General features: G+C 45.7%; 1 protein-coding gene across 1 annotated transcript in view; it reads left to right on the top strand.

Annotated features, from left to right (window-relative positions):
- The window catches only part of LOC138296828 (calpain-1 catalytic subunit-like), a 681,165-nt gene that overhangs the window by 366,866 nt on the left and 291,115 nt on the right, over positions 1 to 23,184 (top strand). The window contains exons 9-10 of the mRNA XM_069236289.1: positions 9,779 to 9,939; positions 22,843 to 23,012. Of these exons, the coding sequence (XP_069092390.1) occupies positions 9,779 to 9,939; positions 22,843 to 23,012 (331 nt within the window). The remainder of the gene's footprint in view (positions 1 to 9,778; positions 9,940 to 22,842; positions 23,013 to 23,184) is intronic.

The raw sequence follows: 23,184 nt of genomic DNA on the forward strand, positions 1-23,184 counted from the left end.
GCCCCACAACACCAGGGCTCTGTCACATCATCAGGCAATCAGCATTTGGAGCAGATGGCACAAGATAAATTACCCGTCAGGGGCCAAGGAACAAGAGGCCTGCTACAACACAGCCATAGTGGACGGCCCTTGGCCACTACTTTTACTTTGAAGCAAATCACATTTGTCTGACTTGCTATATTCTGCTGTTCTTGGACCCTGAGTCGAAGGACCCAGTCCTTGGTATAGCTTTGGTTCTTAAGGACCCCTCTAATCACAAGCATTTTAGATTCTGTACATGTGTAGTAACCACTTTTTCCGGCACACAAGTCTCTTCCTGTTTTCAGCTGTGCATATCTGGGGACTAAAGACACACATTAAAACACACCCACCTGCCCCATTAGCCGACGAGATCTTTTCACAGTTTAAAAACACAGCCAGAATTGTTGAATCAGACAATATACATGCATTTAAGAGACTAAGGTCTCCAAGAATTGTAGTCTGTTTTCCAAGGACAACTAGTTATTGTTGATACAAGATGAAGAGTCCCTTTAGGAATGGTGAATACAATATGCATCCTCTTTAAAGCATCAGTTTTTAACTTTTTGACTTCTTCTTCTGAGCCACTGATGAAAGCAGGTAATCCCCATCTAAGCAATTTCTACTATTCAAACCTCAAAATATTTTACTTAATTCACACACAAAAAATATACAAAAAATAGTTTTAATGGTGTGGTTGAAGCTTTCCAAAATATAAGAATTCTTTCTAAAACCTTTAACATATACCCTTGCCTTGTTTGCTCCTGATGCATGCTCTCTTTTTGTCGTTGCATACTTGTACTTCTAGTAAGACCACCAGCCATCCACACAAGATTCTGTTTCCTGTACTTGTGCTGCTCTTCGAAATCTAGCTAAGGGTACTAACTACATTTATAGCCCCCAGTTTAAATTCCTCCTAGTTTACAGAACAGATATTAAATTTTCAATATTACATCTTAATCTTTATGTACATATATTTTAATAATCTGAAAATATATTTTAATGTTCTAATCCGTTAGGGACGTAATGAGTAAATGTCTTGGACACCCAGGGGTCCTCTTACACAAGTTTCAAAGATGCTGATTCTGAGTAAATGTTACCCATAGACAAAGAACAGAGATTGGGGGCTGTAGCTGGCTCATGAAGACCGATGAAGAATGAGTCCTTGCTCAACGATCACCAGGTGATGCTTTAGTATCTGAGATTAAATAACCTTCTGCAGGAAAATCTACACATGCAACTGAGGCCAGACTGTGGAAGGACATTTCAAGCCTTTCTTAAGTAATCTTTAAGGGCCTGACTCGCAAATGTAACTTACACTTTAGAGTATGTTTACACTGTTGAGTACCTTTACTTCTTTTTGGTATTCGCAAACTCATAGTATAAGTTACTACTAAAACAAACCACACTTAAAATACAATCCTGCAGAATGCCCCTACCTCCATTATTTTCTATGGGAGGGTGTTGCAGTGCCAGAGTGCGTAGTGCTGCACGTCCTACTGTTTTTATTTTTGTAGTAACTTATACCCTTGAGCTTGTGAATACTGAAAAGTAGTAAACTATCTCTAAAGTGTAAGTTACTATTGTGAATCAGACCCGGTGTGCTTCAGTGGAAAATTCAGTATCCTATAGTAACAGGTCAGCTTTATAGTCAGAAAATCCAATATTATTTTTGGATTCCTTCTGCCATATTTATTGCTAATGTATGGACGTTTATACATGTTTGAAGTCATAGCAAGAGGTTATTCCCATATATCAAAGTATTTTAGTTAGAGAAGGTGTACAAAGTAATTATATTTCCTGAAAATTATAAAGCAGAAGTTATGAGCTTATAATAAACCATGTGGTTAGAGAATGTGACATCATGGTAAGTCACACAAAGAGAAACTATACTCCAAGGGTCAAAGCAAGAGAAAATGGCCTTTATGAAAGTTTTTAACAAAATAGTTCTTTCAGAGAATATGGCCCCAGACAAAGAATGCGCTCAGTTACCTTACAGATGGTTGGTGTGTAGTTTGTTCGTAACATACAAAGATGAAGTTTATCATTATTGAGGTTGAACAAGACGACAGCATACTTTTGTACTAAAAAATATTCAAATGCACCATGAAGTAAACTACATGAGAATACAATACCCCGCTCTAATGTAAATTTACAAAAATGGTGTTAGTCCATACGTTTCAGCTGCATTAGTAGAAAGTACACCATTTGGGAAAGACATACAAAGGCTGAGTTTAAATTAATTTAGAATAGAGGACACCCTTGTAGTGAAGATGAAAAATAAATAAAGTGCAAATATCTGCCCAAATGGTTTTCCTAGAGCGAAGCAAGCAGAGCAACATCAAATATTACTTTAATCGCCAAAACTAATAGGAGGAATACAACCATGTCTTTAGTGAGTTCCTGACCTTAAATTTATCATCCAGCTCCCACAGTGGTAAGGGAAGATTATTCCATAGTTTAACAGCCAAGTAGGAAAATACTTTGCCTCCCATTTCCTTAAATCTGAAAGTGGGAGGTTGGAGCAAAGTTGCTCTACCGGATCTCAGATTTCTAACAGGATTGTAAAGCTGAAATCTATCATGCAGATATGTTGGACTAACCTCATGGTATATACTATGTACCAGGGTCAAAGATTTATACTCAATGCACTTGTGCACAGGCAGTCAGTGCAACTCCCTAAGATGATTCGATATTGGTGGATCGATAGGGATCTTTAGGATCACACGTGCTGCAGCATTCAACACTACCTGCAGTCTATTAATCAAAGTTTAAAAAAGGACCAAGATTGAGAATGTTAGCGTAGTCGATATGTGAATTGATTAAGGCATACACAACTGTTTTTCGTGCTTCCAACGGTAGAAGATGAAGATTTTTTTTTTGAGTCTGTAATAAGGCAAAACACATACCTGCAGTGAAGAGAATTTGATAGTTAAGTGAGAACTTGTCAAATGTCAACCCCAGGTTTTTTACCACAGTTTCTGGGTGGTTGAGGGGCCTGGGAGGTGGGGAGGTATTGTAATCCTGCTGGCCACCATTCATCCGAGGTAAAGTTATGAGTTTTCCCAAGGACTAATATCGCTGCCTTCTTTGAATTACATTCCAGGTGGCTCTTTTGCATCCAGTTATTAACCTGGGCTAAACAGTTTTTAAAAGTTGCTTCTGAAATGCCGCTTGAGACTCTAGACATAGATAGGATGACCTGAGTGTCATCTGCATAATAAACTGCTCTGATCCCAAAAGCTTTGATATGTCTAGCTAGGGGGGCAACAGATAGATTAAAAACCTTCGGACTCAGAAGAAGTCCTGAGGAACACCATACTGAAGCTCTATATTCTCTGATATTTACTGCAATATCTCAACCAACTATTATCTCTCCAATAAAAAAGACTGAAACCATTTCAATGCCTGGCTGCAAACTCCTACTTCGACCAACTTTTGAAGCAAAAGGGAGTGGCATATTGTATCAAATGTTGCGATAAATTAAGGAGAATAACGGCAGCATTCAAATCAGTATCTAAGGTGATCTTTAAGCACTATAAAACTTCTAACAAAGCAGATTCTTACTGAATTTTGGTCTAAACTCTGTCTGCAACTGATGTAAAAGTCCTACAGTTTCCAAAGATACACTTTAAAGATAGGCTTTGTCCTTAAGTGATGCTGAACAAAAATGATGCATACCCTTTTTAGGACAGATGTTCAAGGATGAAGTCCTTATGTGAAGCTGAATGAGAATAAAGTATATAATTCTAACGAAAATCTTCAAACATGGAGTTTGCCCATCAGTAAAGCTGAATGAGCAATCAGTCAGTAGACTTCAATCAATCAGTAGATTTATATAGCGCTTCTTGTCACCCATGGGGGTATCTTGGCGCTGAAAGGGTCCAGCTGATTACCTGAACAGCCAGGTCTTCAGGAACTTTCAGAACTCTGGAAGAGATGGAGAGGAATGGAGATGAAAGGGTAGCTTGTTCCATGTCTGCGTGCTAGGTAGGAGAAGGAGTGGCCTCCGCATCTGTTACGTCGGATGTGGGTGAAGGGGTTAGGGAAAGGTAAGCAGAGCGGGCTGATGAAAGTTCAGACAGTGGTTCACCTAGGCTGGTCTGCAGTTGTGTTGAGCCTTGTATGCGTGGGTCAGGAGCTTGAACTGGCACCTTTTCTGTACAGGGAGCCAGTGGAGTTCCCCTGAGGTAGGGGGGTGATATGGCTTTGTCTAGGGAGATCCAGGACAAGACTGGCTGTGGCCTTCTGTATGGTCTGTAGTCGTCGGAGAAGGTGAGGTGCGATCCCTGCATAGAGAGTGTTGCCATAGTCCAGTCTGCTGGAGATGAAGGCCTGGGTGATGGTGCATCTTGAGCTTTGGGGTACCTACTTGAATATCTTATGAAGCACAGGGAGAATGAAGAAGCAGGAGGAGGAGAAACAGTTGACTTGAGTTACCATGGTTAGTTTGCTGTCAAGAATGATTCCTAGTTCCCTAGCGTGGTCAGTAGGGGTAGGAGCAGGTCTGAGGGCCACTAGGATGCATCCCACAGGGAGCTTTTGTTTCCGCAGAATAGTACCTCTGTCTTGTCCGTATTGAGCTTGACACAGTTTTCCTTCATCCAGTTGGCGATGTCTGTCATGCAGTTGTGAAAGTTGGTGTTGGCGGTGTCTTCGGAGAGGGTGAGTTGTGTGTCGTCAACATAGGACATGATGTTGAGTCCATGGGTTTTGACAATGCTGGCCGGAGGTGTCATATAACTGTGGAAAAGGGTGGGGCTGAACATGGACCCTAGGGGTAGTCCATAGATGATTTCCCTGAGTTAGGAGGTGAAGAGGGGTAGGAAAATGTTTTGCGTTCTTCCAGTGAGGGAAGAGGTGATCCACCTGAAAGTGGCTCCTTTGATGCCTATATTGTGCAGCCATGTGATGAATGTGTGGTGGGAGACCATATCGAAGGCTGCCAAAAGGTCACAGGGGATCAGAGCCACAGCCTCTCCTCAGTCAAGTAGAGCTCAGATGTCAATGGTAATCGCGATGAGGGCTGTCTCGGTGCTGTAGGTGCTGCAGAATTCAGATTGGAAGGATTCAAGTAGAAGGTTCCATTCCAGATTTTAGGAGAGTTGTTGGTTGATGGCTTTTTATAATACTTTGACCAGGAGCAGATAAATCAGTCGGTAATTGCTGAGTTTGCTGGGGTCTGCCAATTGTTTCTTTAGTAGGGCATTGACTACTGTGTGTTTCGAGTCCTTGGTGAAGGTGGCTGTGGCAGTTGAGGTGTTGAACAAGGTGGTGAGTATGTGGTTGATTCTGGCTTCACCTAAGCTGAAGATGTGGTGAGGGCATGGGTCGGTTGGGGCCCCTGAGTGGACTGAGTTCATGTTGGAGGCGGTGTCCTTTGGGGCGAGCTGTCTCCATACGGTTAGTCTGATTTCTGTGGTGGTAGCGGGGTAAGAAGGCGGTGACCTTGGGCTGGGGTTTGAAGTTTCTTTAGTAGTTGGTGATCTTGTCATGGAAGACGTATGCAAGGTTGTCACATAGTTCTTGTGAGGGAGTAAGGTTGTTTGTTGCAGCTGAGGGGTTGGAAACTTCTTTGATGATGTTGAAGAGTTCTTTGCTGTGTTTGCAGGTGGATTTGATGCATGAGGCTCATGCCTCATGCATACCAAGTGCCTGTGGTAGAGGTTGATGGTTGTCTTGAGGCGTCCGATTGGTCATGTCCTTGCCTGTGGGCCATCTCCTTTCCAGTTGTTTACAGTGTAATTTAGCCATTCTAGCAGGTCTTTGGTATACCAGTTATCCTGCTTGGTCGACCTTCTGTGGGTGTTGTTGCCGATGAGAGCAACGCTGTCGGTGCAGTTGGTGATCCAATTGTTGAAGTTTCTAACGTTCTGATCTAAGTTGTTGGAGGAGATGGGGTGAACGTTGTTGGGGGCATTGATCCTTGTATCCTTTGAGACTGCTCCAGCAGCAGTGGCGGCGTCTGTGAGCTTGTGATGTTGAAGTGGACAATGGAGTGGCCGGTCCAGGTGAGTTCTTGGGTGTGGCTGTACCTGATGTCGTTGTTGGAGTTGAAGATGAGCTCTGGCGTGTACCCTGAGGTGTACGTGGGGTAGTGGATGAGTTGGTCCCATGTTGGTCATGCTGAAGAGGAGGTTGTTAGTGTTGTTGTAATTTTGGTTGTTGAGACTAAAGCTGAGATCTCTAAGGAAAATTAGGTTGTTGGCATCTATGGCGGGGGGTTATGAAGTCGGCGATTAATTTGCAGAAGGCTGGATGTGGTCCTGAAGGATGGTAGGTGAGGGTGCCTCTGATGGAGGTTTTGCTGTCTGTATGGAGTTAGAAGCAGAGGTGTTCCATGGCTGCAGTGTTGTCATTTGTGGTGGTGCATTGGATGGCTTCCTTGCATATGATGGGCGATCCATCCACCAGGCTTGTTGAACAGAGAGTTATTTGTTTATGGAAGACATATAAAGACTGAGTTTGTGAATCTGAATGAGAATAAAGTGCAACCTTGTAGGAAAAACATATAAAGATAGGGTTTGCTGTGATGTTGAACACAATGCACTTATAAGAAATATGCACAAAAATGGGTTATTAAGTAATGCAGCAAAAAAATTATGGGGCTAATTACGAGTTTGGCGGTCCCAGTCCCCTGCCCTATTACAAAGTTTCCGTCGGCCTGAACTGGCTGACTGGAGGAAGGCTTGAAATAAAGCTTTCCTGCCAGCTTGACCGGTGGGAACAATGCTATGAGATAGCACTTGGCTCCCTTAACGGAGCCAAGCGGTATCTCGTAACACAGAGGGGGCCAACCAGCACCCTTCACAAAAGGATTACATAGATGGGAGTTCTTGCTTGAGAGCATGGACAATAGATTAGATGCTTGTATGGATGATGGACCAAAATGGAGTCCATACTTGAAAAGAACAAGGAGAGAGCATAACCTTTTTCAGAAGTCTTCCAAAGAATGATTAGATGTATTTAGGATATATCAAGGTTGCCACTTACCTGCATGTTGTCAAGAGACATGTTTCAAATCGTTTGATTTCATTTGGAAATCTGATGCATTCTGAGAATTCCTCTCTGTTTGCTTTTGTTTAACTTGTTCTGCTGACATATCTGATAAAAGTGAACTGTAATGGGAATGACTAGGAGTGTAAACATGGTGTCCTTACGACACAGAGCAAAGGTCAACACTAGGATGTCAGGGCGATCTGGTGAATAAGCAGTTACCTACGTGACCAGGAGCCAGTCTCTGGTTAGTCCGTAAAAGGAATATTAGGGAAAGTCTCAAAGTGTAACTAATACTGATTATGCATGAAAATGGTTTTGTTTCTGAGGGCTCTATAGGCTGTAGGTGTTGACCACAGTCATATGGTGCTGCTGTCCAGACAATATGAACATAGTTCCTTCCTTGTGCCATATGCATGATTTGTTATGATGTACATGGTCTGTTATAGAAAGGGAAGGCTCAATTGCCTGCCATGTTGCCTTGCACTCTGCAATGGTACTAACATCTGGCCTTCAAAAGCTAAAACCAGTCAGTGCCCTCTATGACTGCCTGAGTGCTGTGAGGATCACACGTGCACATCAGTCTAATATGTTCTTCATCTGTTTAGTGGCAAAGATTTCTCTGCTTGTTTCCTCAAAGGATCTCTTTGCACATAAGGCACTTCCTTGAGGAACATTCAGTATGGCAAGCAACCATGCTGGGGTTTCCTACCTATTACTTAGGCTTTGCAAGGGTTGGGATGATCACCCTATGTCAATCATAAGTTGCAGGTGACTGTGTTGTGTGAAGATGGCTAGACATGCACATAGGTAATCTTGCCTTTGTGTAATGTGTACTTTTTAGCAGAGTTTTCGATCTGCTTTTCACTGAAGAAGACTTTGTGCAAGATGATGCCACTTCAGGCTTATGGCACAAACTCCACAGCCTGAGTCCAAAGGACATTGTTGTAACCTGTGTACTCTGTAATAGACTCTAATCTACCGACTGTTAGGAGGATGAGAAATGTCCTTGTCCCACTCACTTCTGGTAGTCTGCCTGCAGAAGGAGTACCCATTCGCACGAATGGGAACTAGAGGTTGTACAGCACTTAGGTTGATTGATGCTGTATTAAATTGATTGCAACAGGAATTTGGCTTTAACAGCAGTGAGGACTTGAATCCAGTTGGAGGGTAGTGCTCCGCGTCCTAGTTTGGGTAATGCTGTTGTCCCTTAAGGAAGAGCTAGGGAGCACTTAACTTTACCTTTGTCTGGGGGTGCAGCTATAATTTGTGTAGTAGGTGCAGTAGCACAAGGGCCCACAAGTGTTAGGGTTCCACTGCACCCCAGTTATGGCTGTTGTTTATTGACAAGCCGTAGGCAGAAGGACCCTTATTCCTTGTTTGCATTAGGCCCTTAGTGGGAGAGACTGAGGGGGTCATTCTGACCCCGGCGGGCGGCGGGCACTGCCCGCCGGGCGGAGACCGCCAGAAGACCGCACCGCGGTCAAATGACCGCGGCGGTCATTCTGACTTTCCCGCTGGGCGGGCGACCGCCAAAAGGCCGCCCGCCCGCCCAGCGGGAAAGCCCCAGCAACGATGAAGCCGGCTCCGAATGGAGCCGGCGGAGTTGCTGGTGTGCGACGGGTGCAGTGGCACTCGTCGCGATTTCCAGTGTTTGCTTTGCAGACACTGAAAATCTGAATGGGGCCCTGTTAGGGGGCCCCAGCAGTGCCCATGCCATTGGCATGGGCACTGCAGGGGCCCCCAGGGGCCCCACAACACCCATTCCCGCCAGCCTGTTCCTGGCGGTGTAAACCGCCAGGAACAGGCTGGCGGGAAGTGGGTCGGAATCCCCATGGCGGCGCTGCTTGCAGCGCCGCCGTGGAGGATTCCCTGGGGCAGGGGAAAACCGGCGGGAAACCGCCGGTTCCCCTTTTCTGACCGCGGCTTTACCGCCGCGGTCAGAATTGCCCCAGAAGCACCGCCAGCCTGTTGGCGGTGCTTCCTCCGTCCCTGGCCCTGGCGGTCCATGACCGCCAGGGTCGGAATGAGGCCCTGAATGACCCACGAGACTAAAGACCTTGATTGTTGGTTTGGTTCCACTGCCGGAACATGGTTGGCTTTTTGTGCACTGTATGTTTTGCCTTTTTGCTTGCTTGTTTCCAAGCTCAAGTCTTTTGTATAAAAGTCAGGCACATCTGTGGGACTTGCGGCTATCGATACAGTAGTACAAGAGGGTCCTTATGCATCGGTGCAGCAGTGGTTCTTGCACCATAGCAGGAGTTGGGCACCATGATTGTGGGGCTGTGTAACATGAGTAGAGTGAGAGGTCTTGCAGTGTTGAAGTGGACTGGGCACAAGAGTCGATGGTGGCTATTCCAACATTATTTGATTGACCCAGGTCTGAAATAAATGTATCTTGTTAACTTGTTTATGAATGATATTAGGGTACCTCTGTTGACATATCTGCATTCCACAAATCATCTTTCATGAAGGACACAGAGTACTAAATGTCTTTAACCCGCACTGCAGTCCTTGCCAGAGGTTGATGTGCACACTTTGAAGAATAATTTTTTAGATTTTCCTATGTTTGTGCTTGTTGTTCATTTACCATTTAAAACACTAAGCAAAATGTTTTTTATTGTCTCTGTAATAATTTGGTGGTAGATAAAAGTTTGTTGAAATGTATCACCTCCATCCAATATCTACTCATCCCACTATTACCTGATGTTTATATCACAAACACTTATTCCCTCTCTGTCCCCCATCCGTTTGTAATCCTTAGGATGTCCTTCCAGGAATTCCTACAATATTTTTCCCGTCTTGAGATCTGCAACTTAACCCCAGATGCTCTAAACAAGGATGATGTGAGCAAGTGGCACACCACAGTATTTGATGGCACCTGGTGTAGAGGTAGCTCTGCTGGTGGCTGCATAAAGTTCCCGGGTAAGTGAAATAACATCTGCGGTGCTAGTGCAATCGGCAGGAACAACCTTGATTACAGAATATACCACACTTTTTCTGTCCCAAAACAAGTTTAGCAAGGGGTCTTGCATTGCACAAAGGTGTATGTCAAACCTGAACCTATCCTTCAAAATTGGCACACACATCCCTTTGAGTAGCTGCACAATCTGGGTGAGACTCCGATCTGTGATCAAAATAATTTGTTACTCACCTGTAACTCTCGTTCTCCAGTATTGGTATCTTTCATATAATCACATGCTTGAATCATTCCCCATGTTCAAGTGGGAGTCCCCAGTGCAATAGTAAGCAGCATATGTCAGTCTAATAGGCAGCAAAAAGAATGCAGAGTTCATCTTACAGCCTATCTATGTCCTTTTTAAAAAAAATACCAAAGTTGACCAATGGCCAATCAGGCAACAGCAACCTTTAGAACACTCTCAGCAGAGGCATCTTCCCTCAGATTTTCTAAGCACTAGTGGGAAATACCTCACCGGCCGAGAAAGAGAGCCTCTAAGGGGAGGAGGGTGGGTTCAGATGTCAGATCTATGAAAGATACCAATACTGGAGAAAGGGAGTTATAGGTAAGTAACAAATTCTTTCTCCAGTATTGGGGTATCTTTCACATGCTTAGATCTGAATGACTAGCAGTGCAATGCATAACAAAAGTAGACATGAATATAATAAAGGATGGTGGGTACAACATTGTATCATACATATATTACATAGTGTAGGTTGCCACTAGGTAGTTATAGTTATGACATGTTTCCATAGAAAAAGCATTTTTTGACTTGCCTATATCTGTTGCACTGTTTGACGAATCTTCACAAAATTTTCAAAAAATAAAGTGTTGCGGTGATTCTTGTTGCACGCGGAAAGTTTTGGGGTGATCTGTCAATCGGGGGTGGAGGAAAAGGGGAGGGGGTTAAAAAAAGTAGCATTTCCCACATTAATTCCCATAGGACCTTTAGACATGTCTACAGCCCGAACCACTGGACGGTAATACACCAAATTTGGCAGAAATCTGGCTTCCGGTATGCAGATTAAGCTTTCTGTTATTTGAGGTAAATCCGTTCAGTAGTTTTGAGGAATTCAAATTTGTAAAAAAAAAAAAAAAAAAGGAAAAGGGGCCAGGGTGTAGGGGCACCCTGACCCCTAAGCTCTGGTTGGTGGGGGGGGGGGGGTGCAGCAAACATTTTAAAAAAAAACAAGTGTGGGCGCCCATGCTCGTTTTTGATAGGCCCCCAAGGTGGACCAGGCCCCAGGGGCATTAATAAGTTTGTAGGGGGGTCCCCCAGCTCCCCTACAGCCCCAGAGACCACCACCTCCCTAGGGTGACTTTTTCCAATATACGTGGGGGGCCACATCACCACCGCGCCCGGGGGACTACCTCTTCACCGGAGCACATTGGTTTAAGTGCAGGGGTCCCGTCAGCCTCCCTCAAAGCCCCGGGGACTGCCACCTCCCCAGAGACTTGAATATAATAAATGCGGGGCCGCCCGCCCCCATGCACACCTCCACATACCTCCACCTCCCCATACCACCCCACCCCGCAGGGGGTTGCCATTTCCACGGGGCGAACAATAAAAATATGGAAATTTACCCCTTAAGCGCTCCCCCGTGGTCCCAGATAACCCATAAAGGGCTAAAAAAGAAAAAAAGAAATGGGAAAGCAATGGCTCAGTTTTCACACTGAGGGTTTGTTTCCCTCTTTTATTTCTAATAAAGTAAAAATTATTATATTTTTTTAAATTACATAAGCTTTTTATTTATTTAAACATGTACACAAATTGCTCTTTCTAAGTATATCAGACATCAAAGTCTAAAAACTCTCCCCCTCGCACTTTCTTTCTCTCTCTGTCTCTCAGTCAATTTGTCCTACTCACACACCTACTAAGACACTCACGCAACCACTCACAGACCCACTCAGACACTAACACACTCACTCAGGGACCCACCCAGGCCCTCATGCACTCTCTTTTCAGCCCCAGTCAGACTCTCATGCACCCACTCAAAGGACTCACTCAGACAGTTATGCACCCACTCACACAGCCACTGACACCCTCATGACCCACTCACACTCACGCACCCACTCACATACCCACCCAGACCCTCATGCCTCACTCACAGCCCCAGTCAGACCCTCACGCACGTACTTAAAGACCCACTCAGACCCACTCACTGTCACACACCCACTCACAGACCCACTGCCACCCTCATGCACCCACTCACAGACCCCCACACATACTGGTGCAGCCACTAAAACACTGATGTATGCAGCGTCACACCCAGATACTTTAACAGTAACGCTCTCCCCCAGATACTGCCTCTCACACCTATTCTCACACCCAGAGAGGCCACGGGCCAAGTCTTCCGTGCACGCCCAAAGGGCGGTGCACAGCATGGGGTTGGGTGTTTAGAGGGGTTGGCCTCCTCCCTGCCTCCGTTATCATTGACCTCATCACGGTCCGCTAAAGAAGGGTCGTCTCAAGGGGGAAAAGCAATAGATGATTGCGGAGTCATCCTCGGAGTAGTAGGTGGCGGAAGGTGTTCTGGACATGTATTGCTGCTGGTTGATATGTTGCAGCTGGCTTTGGGAAGTGCTTGTAATAATCTTGCAGCATACCTTGTAAATCTTGCACTAAAGTAGCTGGAACCTGGACCATCTCTAGTGGTGGCAGAGGAGGATATTGTTGGTATTGCCTTGGATAATGGTAACTCTGGTAAACAGGTTCATAGTAATCTTGTTCCTCCTCGTCATTATTGTCACCTTGGTACTTTACATGTAATTCAGAGGGACTGTGTGCTGTTGCAAAAATCCCATGGTCGTCGTCAGAGTCCTGGATATCCAACAAATGGCTGGGAACAAGCGAAGATACTTAAGCAGGCGACTTGAAATCAGCGTGGAAATGCTGTGGTGAGAAGATAGTCATTGACGAGGTTGTCGACAATGAAGGAAATAATAGTGTTGATGGTCTTTTCTTTATTTTTACTGATGGAGAGGGGGATTTTTCCAAACTTTGTTCCATTGACGTTGTCGTCAACAAAGCGGTCGTTAACGGTGTTGTCGAGGAGGTGGTAATCGACGGTGTCGTCAATGACACGTTTGTTGATGGTGGTATCGACGATGATGCCATTGTTGACGGTGTTGGTACAGTCTTAGTGGAACTGACCGTTATCGTTGAAGCGCTGGATCGCGTCAATGTTGTAGTTGTATTTGACGAAGTATTCATCGTCACTGCCGATACCATTGCTGATGTCGTCATCGACGGGATAGAAGATAATGGTGAAAGTGTCGTTGGGCTCCCAATCACTATAGTCGATGATGGCTTTAAGGTTTCTGGTGCTGACGACAAATCTTTAACAGTGAATTTTGGCTTTTTTTAAACTGGTTCTGAGGAAGATTTAGGCTTCAACAGAAGAGGAGTAGAGGGCTCAGATTTTGAGTTAGAAGAGATCCTTTTATGTTTTTCTCCATGTGAGGAGCCTTCTGCAGATCCAGGATGGGTCTTTTTTAAGGTTTTTCTGGTATGATGAGGAAAATCATGCCTCGATCATTCCCTCTTGTGAGGAGGTGGAGCACTCACTATCTTCTCCCTCATAAACAACAGCAGTCTTAGATTTGAGCTTTTGGAGCCATATTAGCAGTCTTCCCTCACAATCTTTGATGGTTTTTAAAGGGAAAGTTCGGCATATCTTTCAATCCCTCACCTTATGTGACTGGTGAAGACAATTTATACACCCCTTATGGGGTCTTCTAAGTGCAGTTTTTTCTTGCCACAGGTAGTACACAGCCGTAAAAGTCCTTTTTTGACCAGTTCTGACATACTGGCGAAGATACAGACGTCTGGAGATCAGGAAACCTGAAGAAACTGAACGGAACTCAGGGAGGCTCCCTCACACATGACGTGCAGTGAAAACCTGAGGGAAGATGCTTCTGCTGGGAGTGTTTTAAAGGGTGCTGTTGCCGGATTGGTCATAGGTCAACTTTGGGATTTAAAAAAAAGGACAAATATAGCTTGTAAGATGAACTCTGCATTCTCCTAGCAGCCTATTAGACTGATATATACTGCTTACCATTGTACCTTGGGAGTCCCAATTCGACAACGGGGAACAATTCAAGCATGTAGCTTTATGGAAGATACCCCACTACTGGAGGAATATCAAAACTATTTTTAGAGCTGGCTTGACAGTGCTCTGGCTTGACAGCACTCTGGCTTGACAGCGCAGGGGCCTGCAAGACATATTGAAACCAAATGGTTAAACTATCCATTGAGTGGGCTGTGACTCAATCCAGAGGATTAGCTTCTCATTTCATGCTGTTGGCTATTTAGGTTGTCATTCCACCTTACACAAGGTGCATTTCTCATAAGGTATAAGGAACTATCTTTGATCTGGATATTGCCACATTCAAGTCTTTAGCTCCTATATGCATCCTATGCAGAAAGCAATAGTTTCTTGCTTCTTTTCCCATCCCTTGCAAAACAACAGGGTGGGCTTTAGTGTTATATAGAACAATTGTCCACACAATGCATGTAAACAGCATTTGTGAATGCAAGTGTTCAGATGCATTTGCACATGAAAGCCAGACCTAATGGCTTTGCCAAAGCTTCTTGAAAAAGTCACCTTCAGCTTTTATACCAGCATTATGAGGCTATATTAAAGGCAAATTGGGACCTATTCAAATGGCAAGTAAAAATAAAAGCAATTTGTTTGCTAAGTTATTTATAAAAAAAATGAGGCAGGGTAGCTCCTGGTCATGGCTTACATGGACTGGCTGTGAGTACTGCATCTCAAAGTTGGATTTCTTTTGTCATTCTCTAGATTAACTTTAAAAACCAAAGACTCCTTTGACCATGTATTGAAGAAGGGTACCATGTACCCTACCAGGAGCGTTGCTATGAAGACCTGGCATGGTGTAGTAAAGAGAAAGAAATAACTTTTGTTCTGGATATTGTGCAATATTCAGAGCTGTCTTGTGAAAATCAGAAACTGCTGTGATTGGTGAATAGGTTGTTATTAGAATCTGACACTAAGTTAATCAGAATCTTAGATTAATAAATAAAACAGATTTTGTTCTTTCAGTGTTCTCCTATTCCAGTACATTGAGAGTTGGAATATCCCTTATGGTTGGAATACTCAGTGCAAATCACATATTGTAAGGTATCCAGTCTGTGAAAAGGGCATCGCCACTCAAAGTACTAGAGTAGCGTTCCAGATGGGTCTCATTCAAGAGTTTAGAGGACCAAATAGGGAATTTAAAATTGAGCTTTCTATTACAGACTGCAGGCCTCACACTGAAGGGCTTCCAAAACAGCCAGAGGACAGTGTGATTGATGAACTAAGTTACTAGGAATTACTAGTTTGGAGTATATCACAGAGGCAAAGTGGTCTTGTTCACTTGTTGGCTAGCCCAACCACAGTAGCCTCACTGAAGTATCAGGATCTGGACAGTGAGACTGTGTTCTAAAGTGCTGAATTGCTCTGATGACATAGTGAAAGATGAGGAAGATTTGCTGTAACTCTTAAAGACTATTTTGTCTATCATTTTGTTTCTTTACTCTAATGCCTTATAAATATCATACACCAATTTAAACAGGCACATTGTTGCCTACTATAGGAAGCTGGCTGGTGTTATCACCTTACACCAGGTCCAAGTATACCCTATTAGTGAAGGGTAGGCAGTGTCTAGGAAGCCAGGGCTCTCTATAGGTAGCTGTGGATGAGCAGCCAAGACTTATCTAGGAGACATGCAAAGCTTATGCAATACCACTATAATCACACAGCACTATCACATGTGAAAGAACCACAAAGTGTGACAGAAATAAAGGTACTTTATTATGGTAACACAAATACTTGAACACTAACAGGCAGTCCCTCAACTGGAGGTGAGTAAACACACTACTATATACACATTAGCAATCAGTGAAGAGTATAAAAGCAACAAGCATTGGCAAAAGAAATAGAAAATAGTGAGGGCCCTAGGGGAGGGCCAAACCAGATACTAAAAAAGTTGAATATGAGATACAGTCCCCTACCCAAGGATGTGGGATCATTAGAGGGGAGCTGGAGGAACTAGGAACCCCAAGAGGTGAGTACCAGAGTGACCTCCAGCGACCAGGAGAGCAGAGGTAAGTACCTGGTTTTCCCCAAAACTAAGAGGAGTACTTAGGAAATGGATTGTGGAAGACCCATACCACACTGGAAGAACCCAAAGCTGGATTCTGGCAGAAGAGGACCTGCAAAAGAAGGGGACCTAGTCCAGTTCCTGATGGAGTGTCCAGTCATGGCAGGAGCCACTACCCACCTGTCTGTCGATGCAGGACCAGGTTGACGAGGGACGAAGAAGACCAGCTGTGCAGCCCAGTAGATAAAGAGGAGTCCCTGAAGCAATGCAGAGAGTGTCCCACATTGGCTGACAGGTTGCAATGGCTCAGTGGTGCTGGAGAACCACCAACAAGCCTTGGCAAATGCAAAAGAAGAAGAAGACGAGTTGCAAGGCTGACGAGGACCAGCAAGGCCCAGGGGACTCTACCCACGGAGAGGAGTCTGGGGTGACCCCCAGCAGTCAGGAGAGTTGCCAGGAGGGGAGGCAGCCCCCACAGGCAACCCACTGGCATCAGACACAGCAAGTCGCAGTGAGGCCAACTCAGCACACCTGAAGAGGAGTCCCACATAGCTGGAGCAGCAGAGAGGAGACGGTGCTTGGCAGGAAGAAGTGCTGGGGCAGGGGCTACATGGAGCCTGAAGATCCCTTGGTACAGGAGCAAACAAGCCTTGCTAGCTGCAAGAGTCACAGTGGACAGCTGGTAGGGAAGACCAAGGGGATGTAGGAAAGTACCATCTTGCCTGGCATGTTACCCCCATATTTCACTGTATATATGTTGTTTTAGTCTATGTGTCACTAGGACCCTGCCAAGCAGGGCTCCAATGCTCATAAGTATGTGCCCAGTATGTGTTCCGTGTGTGATGCCTAACTGTCTCACTGAGGCTCTGCTAACCAGAACCTCAGTGGTTATGCTCTCTCTGCTTTCCAAATTTGTCACTAACAGGCTAGTGACTAAATTTACCAATTCACATTGGCATACTGGCACACCCATATAATTCCCTAGTATATGGCACAGAGGTACCCAGGGTATTGGGGTTCCAGGAGATCCCTATGGGCTGCAGCATTTCTTTTGCCACCCATATGGAGCTCTGACAATTCTTACACAGACCATCCACGTTATTTCACAGCCATTTACCACTGCACTTAAGTAACTTATAAGTCACCTATATGTCTAACCTTCACCTGGTGAAGGTTGGGTGCAAAGTTACTTAGTGTGTGGGCACCCTGGCACTAGCCAAGGTGCCCCCACATCGTTCAGGGCAAATTCCCCGGACTTTGTGAGTGCAGGGACACCATTACACACGTGCACTGACATAGGTCACTACCTATGTACAGCGTCACAATGGTAACTCCGAACATGACCATGTAACATGTCTAAGATCATGGAATTGTTCCCCCAATACTATTCTGGTATTGGGGGGACAATTCCATGATCCCCAGGGTCTCTAGCATAGTACCCGGGTACTGACAAATTGCCTTTCCGGGGTCTCCACTGCAGCTGCTGCTGCTGCCAACCCCTCAGACAGGTTTCTGCCCTCCTGGGGTCCAGGCAGCCCTGGCCCAGGAAGGCAGAACAAAGGATTTCCTCTGAGAGAGGGTGTAACACCCTCTCCCTTTGGAAATAGGTGTCACCCTCACTGTTTTCTTACAGTCCCAGCGACCCTCTACAATCTCACATAAGTTTGGGGTCCATTCGTGGTTCGCATTCCACTTTTGGAGTATATGGTTTGTGTTGCCCCTATACCTATGTGCTCCTATTGCAATCTATTGTAATTCTACAATGTTTGCATTACTTTTCTTGCTATTACTTACCTAAGTTTGGTTTCTGTACATATATCTTGTGAATATAACTTATCCTCATACTGAGGGTACTCACTGAGATACTTTTGGTATATTGTCATAAAAATAAAGTACCTTTATTTTTAGTACTTCTGTGTATTGTGTTTTCTTATGATATTGTGCATATGACACCAGTGGTATAGTAGGAGTTTTACATGTCTCCTAGTTCAGCCTAAGCTTCTTTGCCATAGCTACCTTCTATCAGCCTAAGCTGCTAGAAACACCTCTTCTACACTAATAAGGGATAACTGGACCTGGCACAAGGTGTAAGTACCTCTGGTACCCACTACAAGCCAGGCCAGCCTGCTACAGGGGACAACTCCAGACTACACCTATGATGCAGGATCCGAGCAGTTCCAGAGGAAAGCAGATTCACGCAGCCTGATGTTGCTGTTGGTGCTTGCAGATGCAGGGGAGTGACTCTACTCCAAGGGAGATTCCTTCTTACTTCTTGGTGCAGACTGGAGTCTCGTTGACCTCAAAGAATGCACAGCCAGAGAAATGTTGCAGTCACAATGGTAACTCCGAACATGACCATGTAACATGTCTAAGATCATGGAATTGTTCCCCCAATACCATTCTGGTATTGGGGGGACAATTCCATGATCCCCCGGGTCTCTAGCATAGTACCCGGGTACTGACAAACTGCCTTTCCGGGGTCTCCACTGCAGCTGCTGCTGCTGCCAACCCCTCAGACAGGTTTCTGCCCTCCTGGGGTCCAGGCATCCCTGGCCCAGGAAGGCAGAACAAAGGATTTCCTCTGAGAGAGGGTGTAACACCCTCTCCCTTTGGAAATAGGTGTCAGGGCTGGGGAAGAGTAACCTCCCTCAGCCTCTGGAAATGCTTTGATGGGCACAGATGGTACCCATCTCTGCATAAGCCAGTCTACACCGGTTTAGGGATTCCCCCAGCCCTGCTCTGGCGCGAAACTGGACAAAGGAAAGGGGAGTGACCACTCCCCTGACCTTCATCTCCCAGGGGAGGTGCCCAGAGCTCCTCCAGTGTGTCCCAGACCTCTGCCATCTTGGAAACAGAGGTGTTTGTGGCACACTGGACTACTCTGAGTGGCCAGTGCCAGCAGGTGACGTCAGAGGCTCCTGATAGGCTCTTACCTCTCTTGGTAGCCAATCCTCCTTCCTTGGTAGCCAAACCTCCTTTTCTGGCTATTTAGGGTCTCTGCTTTGGGAAATTGTTTAGATAACGAATGCAAGAGCTCACCAGAGTTCCTCTGCATCTCTGTCTTCACCTTCTACCAAAGGATCGACCGCTGACTGCTCAGGACGCCTGCAAAACCGCAACAAAGTAGCAAGACGACTACTAGCAACCTTGTATTGCCTCATCCTGCTGGCTTTCTCGACTGTTTCCAGGTGGTGCATGCTCTGGGGGTAGCCTGCCTCCTCCCTGCACCAGGAGCTCTGAAGAAATCTCCCGTGGGTCGACAAAATCTTCCCCCTGCAACCGCAGGCACCAAAAGACTGCATCAATGGTCCTCTGGGTCCCCTCTCAGCACGACGAGCGTGGTCCCTGGAACTCAGCGACTCTGTCCAAGTGACTCCCACAGTCCAGTGACTCTTCAGTCCAAGTTTGGTGGAGGTAAGTCCTTGCCTCCCCACGCTAGACTGCATTGCTGGGTACCGCGTGATTTGCAGCTGCTCCGGCTCCTGTGCACTCTTCCAGGATTTCTTTTGTCCACAGCCAAGCCTGGGTCCCCGACACTCCTTCCTGCAGTGCACAACCTTCTGAGTTGTCTTCCGGCGTCGTGGGACTCATTTTTGTGACTTTGGGTGGACTCCGGTTCACTTTTCTTCCAAGTGCCTGTTCAGGTACTTCTGCGGGTGCTGCCTGCTTCTGTGAGGGCTCCCTGAGTTGCTGGGCGCCCCCTCTGTCTCCTCCTCCAAGTGGCGACATCCTGGTCCCTCCTGGGCCACAGCAGCACCCAAAAACCTCTACTGCGACCCTTGCAGCTAGTCAAGGCTTGTTTGCGGTCTTTCTCCAAAGGGGAAGTTCCTAGTCCTCTTCTTTCTTGCAGAACTCCAAGCTTCTTCCAACAGGTGGCAGCTTCCTTGCACCCTCAGCTGGCATTTCCTGGGCTCCTGCTCACTCTCGACACTGTTGCGACTATTGGACTTGGTCCCCTTGTCTTACAGGTACTCAGGTTCGGAAATTCACTGTTGTTGCATTGTTGGTGTTTGTTCTTCCTGCAGAATCCCCCTATCATGACTTCTGTGCTCTCTGGAGGTAGTAGGTGCACTTTACACCTACCTTTCAGGGTCTTGGGGTGGGCTATTTTTCTAACCCTCACTGTTTTCTTACAGTCCCAGCGACCCTCTACAAGCTCACATAAGTTTGGGGTCCATTCGTGGTTCGCATTCCACTTTTGGAGTATATGGTTTGTGTTGGCCCTATTCCTATGTGCTCCTATTGCAATCTATTGTAATTCTACAATGTTTGCATTACTTTTCTTGCTATTGCTTACCTAAGTTTGGTTTCTGTACATATATCTTTTGAATATAACTTATCCTCATACTGAGGGTACTCACTGAGATACTTTTGGTATATTGTCATAAAAATTAAGTACCTTTATTTTTAGTACTTCTGTGTATTGTGTTTTCTTATGATATTGTGCATATGACACCAGTGGTATAATAGGAGCTTTACATGTCTCCTAGTTCAGCCTAAGCTTCTTTGCCATAGCTACCTTCTATCAGCCTAAGCTTCTAGAAACACCTCTTCTACACTAATAAGGGATAACTGGACCTGGCACAAGGTGTAAGTACCTCTGGTACCCACTACAAGCCAGGCCAGCCTGCTACAGGGGACAACTCCAAACTACACCTATGATGCAGGATCCGCGTAGTTCCAGACGAAAGCAGATTCACGCAGCCTGACATTGCTGTTGGTGCTTGCAGATGCAGGGGAGTGACTCCACTCCAAGGGAGATTCCTTCTTACTTCTTGGTGCAGACTGGAGTCTCGTTGACCTCAAAGAATGCACAGCCAGAAAAATGTTGCAGTTGCTGGAAGGAGCCGGAGAAACAATGTTGCAAATCCGAGTAATTGCTGGAGTTACAGATTGTTGGTTCCTGAGGAGTTCTGAAGAGTCCCGTTGCGATTCCAGTGGCCAGAAGATTAAGTAAATGATGCAGAGGAGTCCTGATGGAATCTTGCACATCGAATCTGAGGACCCACCCAAGAGGGAGACCCTAAACAGCCCAAGAAGGGGGATTGGTCACCTAGCAAGGTGACCACCTATCAGGAGGGGGCTGTGACGTCACCTACCTGACGTGGCCACTCAAATGCTCCCCAGTGCCTCTGCACATCTTGGATTCAAGATGGCAGAATCAAGTAGCCACCTGGAGGAGCTCTGGGCACCACCCCTGGGGTGGTGACGGACAAGAGAGTGGTCACTCCCCTTTCCTTTGTCCAGTTTCATACCAGAGCAGGGAACGGGATCCCTGGACTGGTGCAAACCGGTTTATGCAAGGAAGGCACCAAATGTGCCCTTCAATGCATACCAGTGGCTTGTGGAGCTGCCCCTTCCAAGCCATCTCACACCTATTTCCAAGGAGAAAGAGAGTTTTGCCTCCATCTCCCACAGGAAATCCTTTGTTCTGCCTTCCCCTGCCTGAGCTTGTCAAGCAGGAGGAGGGCAGAAACCTGAGTGGCAGCAGTGCTGTCTGTTCTGTAAACCTCAGAACACTGGTAGGAGCAATACTGGGGGTCCTCTAAGGAGCCCCCAAAGTGCATGGAATCATACCACCAATACTGGAAAAGTATTGGGGTATGATTCTGACATGTTTGATACCAAACAGGCCCAGGTTTGGAGTTACCATTATGTAGCTGGACACAGTGTCAAGTACAAGTGTAAAATGGCTTCCCTGCAATTGCGAAATCCAGTGCACTGGAACTGGAGTTCATAAGGGCACCTATGCAGGGGTGCCCTGACACACAGGTACTTGCACCCTGCCATCTGGACTAGGAGGGCCTACCATAGTGTGACTTACAGTGACCTGGTGTAGTGACCTGTAATGAAAGGGTGTATACACCTTTTCAAGGAGGCTGCAATGGCAGGCCTGCAGACAAATTTTGCATGGGCTCCCATGGGTAGCACTATGCATGCTGCAGCCCATGGGGAACCCCTGGTGCCCCAATGCCCTGGGTACCCAAGTACCATATATTGGTGACTTATATGGGGGCACCAGTAAGCCAATTGTGGGGTGTGCAAAGTCCTAGGCAACCAAATGTAGAGGGAGAGATCACAATCACTGGGATTGTGGTTAGCAGGATCCCAGGGAAAACAGTCCAAGCATACTAACAGCAGGCAGAAAGTGGGGGTAACCATGCCAAAAAGTGGGTACTTTCCTACACCTACTCCTATTTGTTCTCTTGTGTTTGTGCCTGGGAAATAGTTTTTTTGTTTATTACTCTTTTATGAATGCTCCTTAGTATTTGCTCCCATGTGCCATGTAAGTTTCTCCTCTCTGTTCGCCGCTTCATGCATTGCTCCATTGTAAGCTACTTCTCTCTGTTTACTTTTTCACACTTTACCCCCTTGTAAATTGCTCCTCTTCTTTTCCCCTTTTGTACGCATTACCCCATTGTAAGTTGTTCCTTTCTGGTTTCTCCTTCATACATTGCCACTTCTAAACTGCTCCTCATTGCTCACTATTTCACACATAACCCCTCTGTAAGTTCAGCTCTCTGTTCACTCCTCATTACATGGTCCAATACTAAGTTGCTCCTTCCTATTCACTCCTTCATGTATTGCCCCTTGTAGCTGCTCTCCTCATTCAGGACTTCTCGCATTAAAGCTTTTTAAGTTGCGCCTCCCTCTTGCACTTCCTCTTCTCTTTGTAAGTTTCTACACTGTGCTCCATTTACTATTGTTCATTTGTAAATTGCTCCTTTGCAATTCCTTCTTTCCCTTCTCTGTTTGTTCAGACACGTTCTGGATCAACCCCCAGTACAAGGTCTCACTCTTGGAGGAAGATGATGACCTTGAAGAAAACGAAGTTGCGTGCTCCTTACTTGTTGCCCTAATGCAGAAGAACCGGCGCCGACTTCAGAAGTTAGGGGAGCACAAACTCCACATTGGCTTTGCCATTTATGAGGTATTGGAAATGTCCAAATATTATTGCCTTCTAAAGAGATTGTAATGTCTGAGAGAGCTTTTCATACGAACAAAAGTTCAAGCACATTGAGAGCTCTTCACACTTCCTCGCATTCGTCTTAAGAATGCATTTGAGCTCTTGATCATGTGTTAGAAGGTAGAGGGTTGGATGT

The sequence above is a fragment of the Pleurodeles waltl genome, chromosome 5 (genome assembly GCF_031143425.1).
Source record: "Pleurodeles waltl isolate 20211129_DDA chromosome 5, aPleWal1.hap1.20221129, whole genome shotgun sequence".
Lineage (NCBI taxonomy): Eukaryota > Metazoa > Chordata > Amphibia > Caudata > Salamandridae > Pleurodeles > Pleurodeles waltl.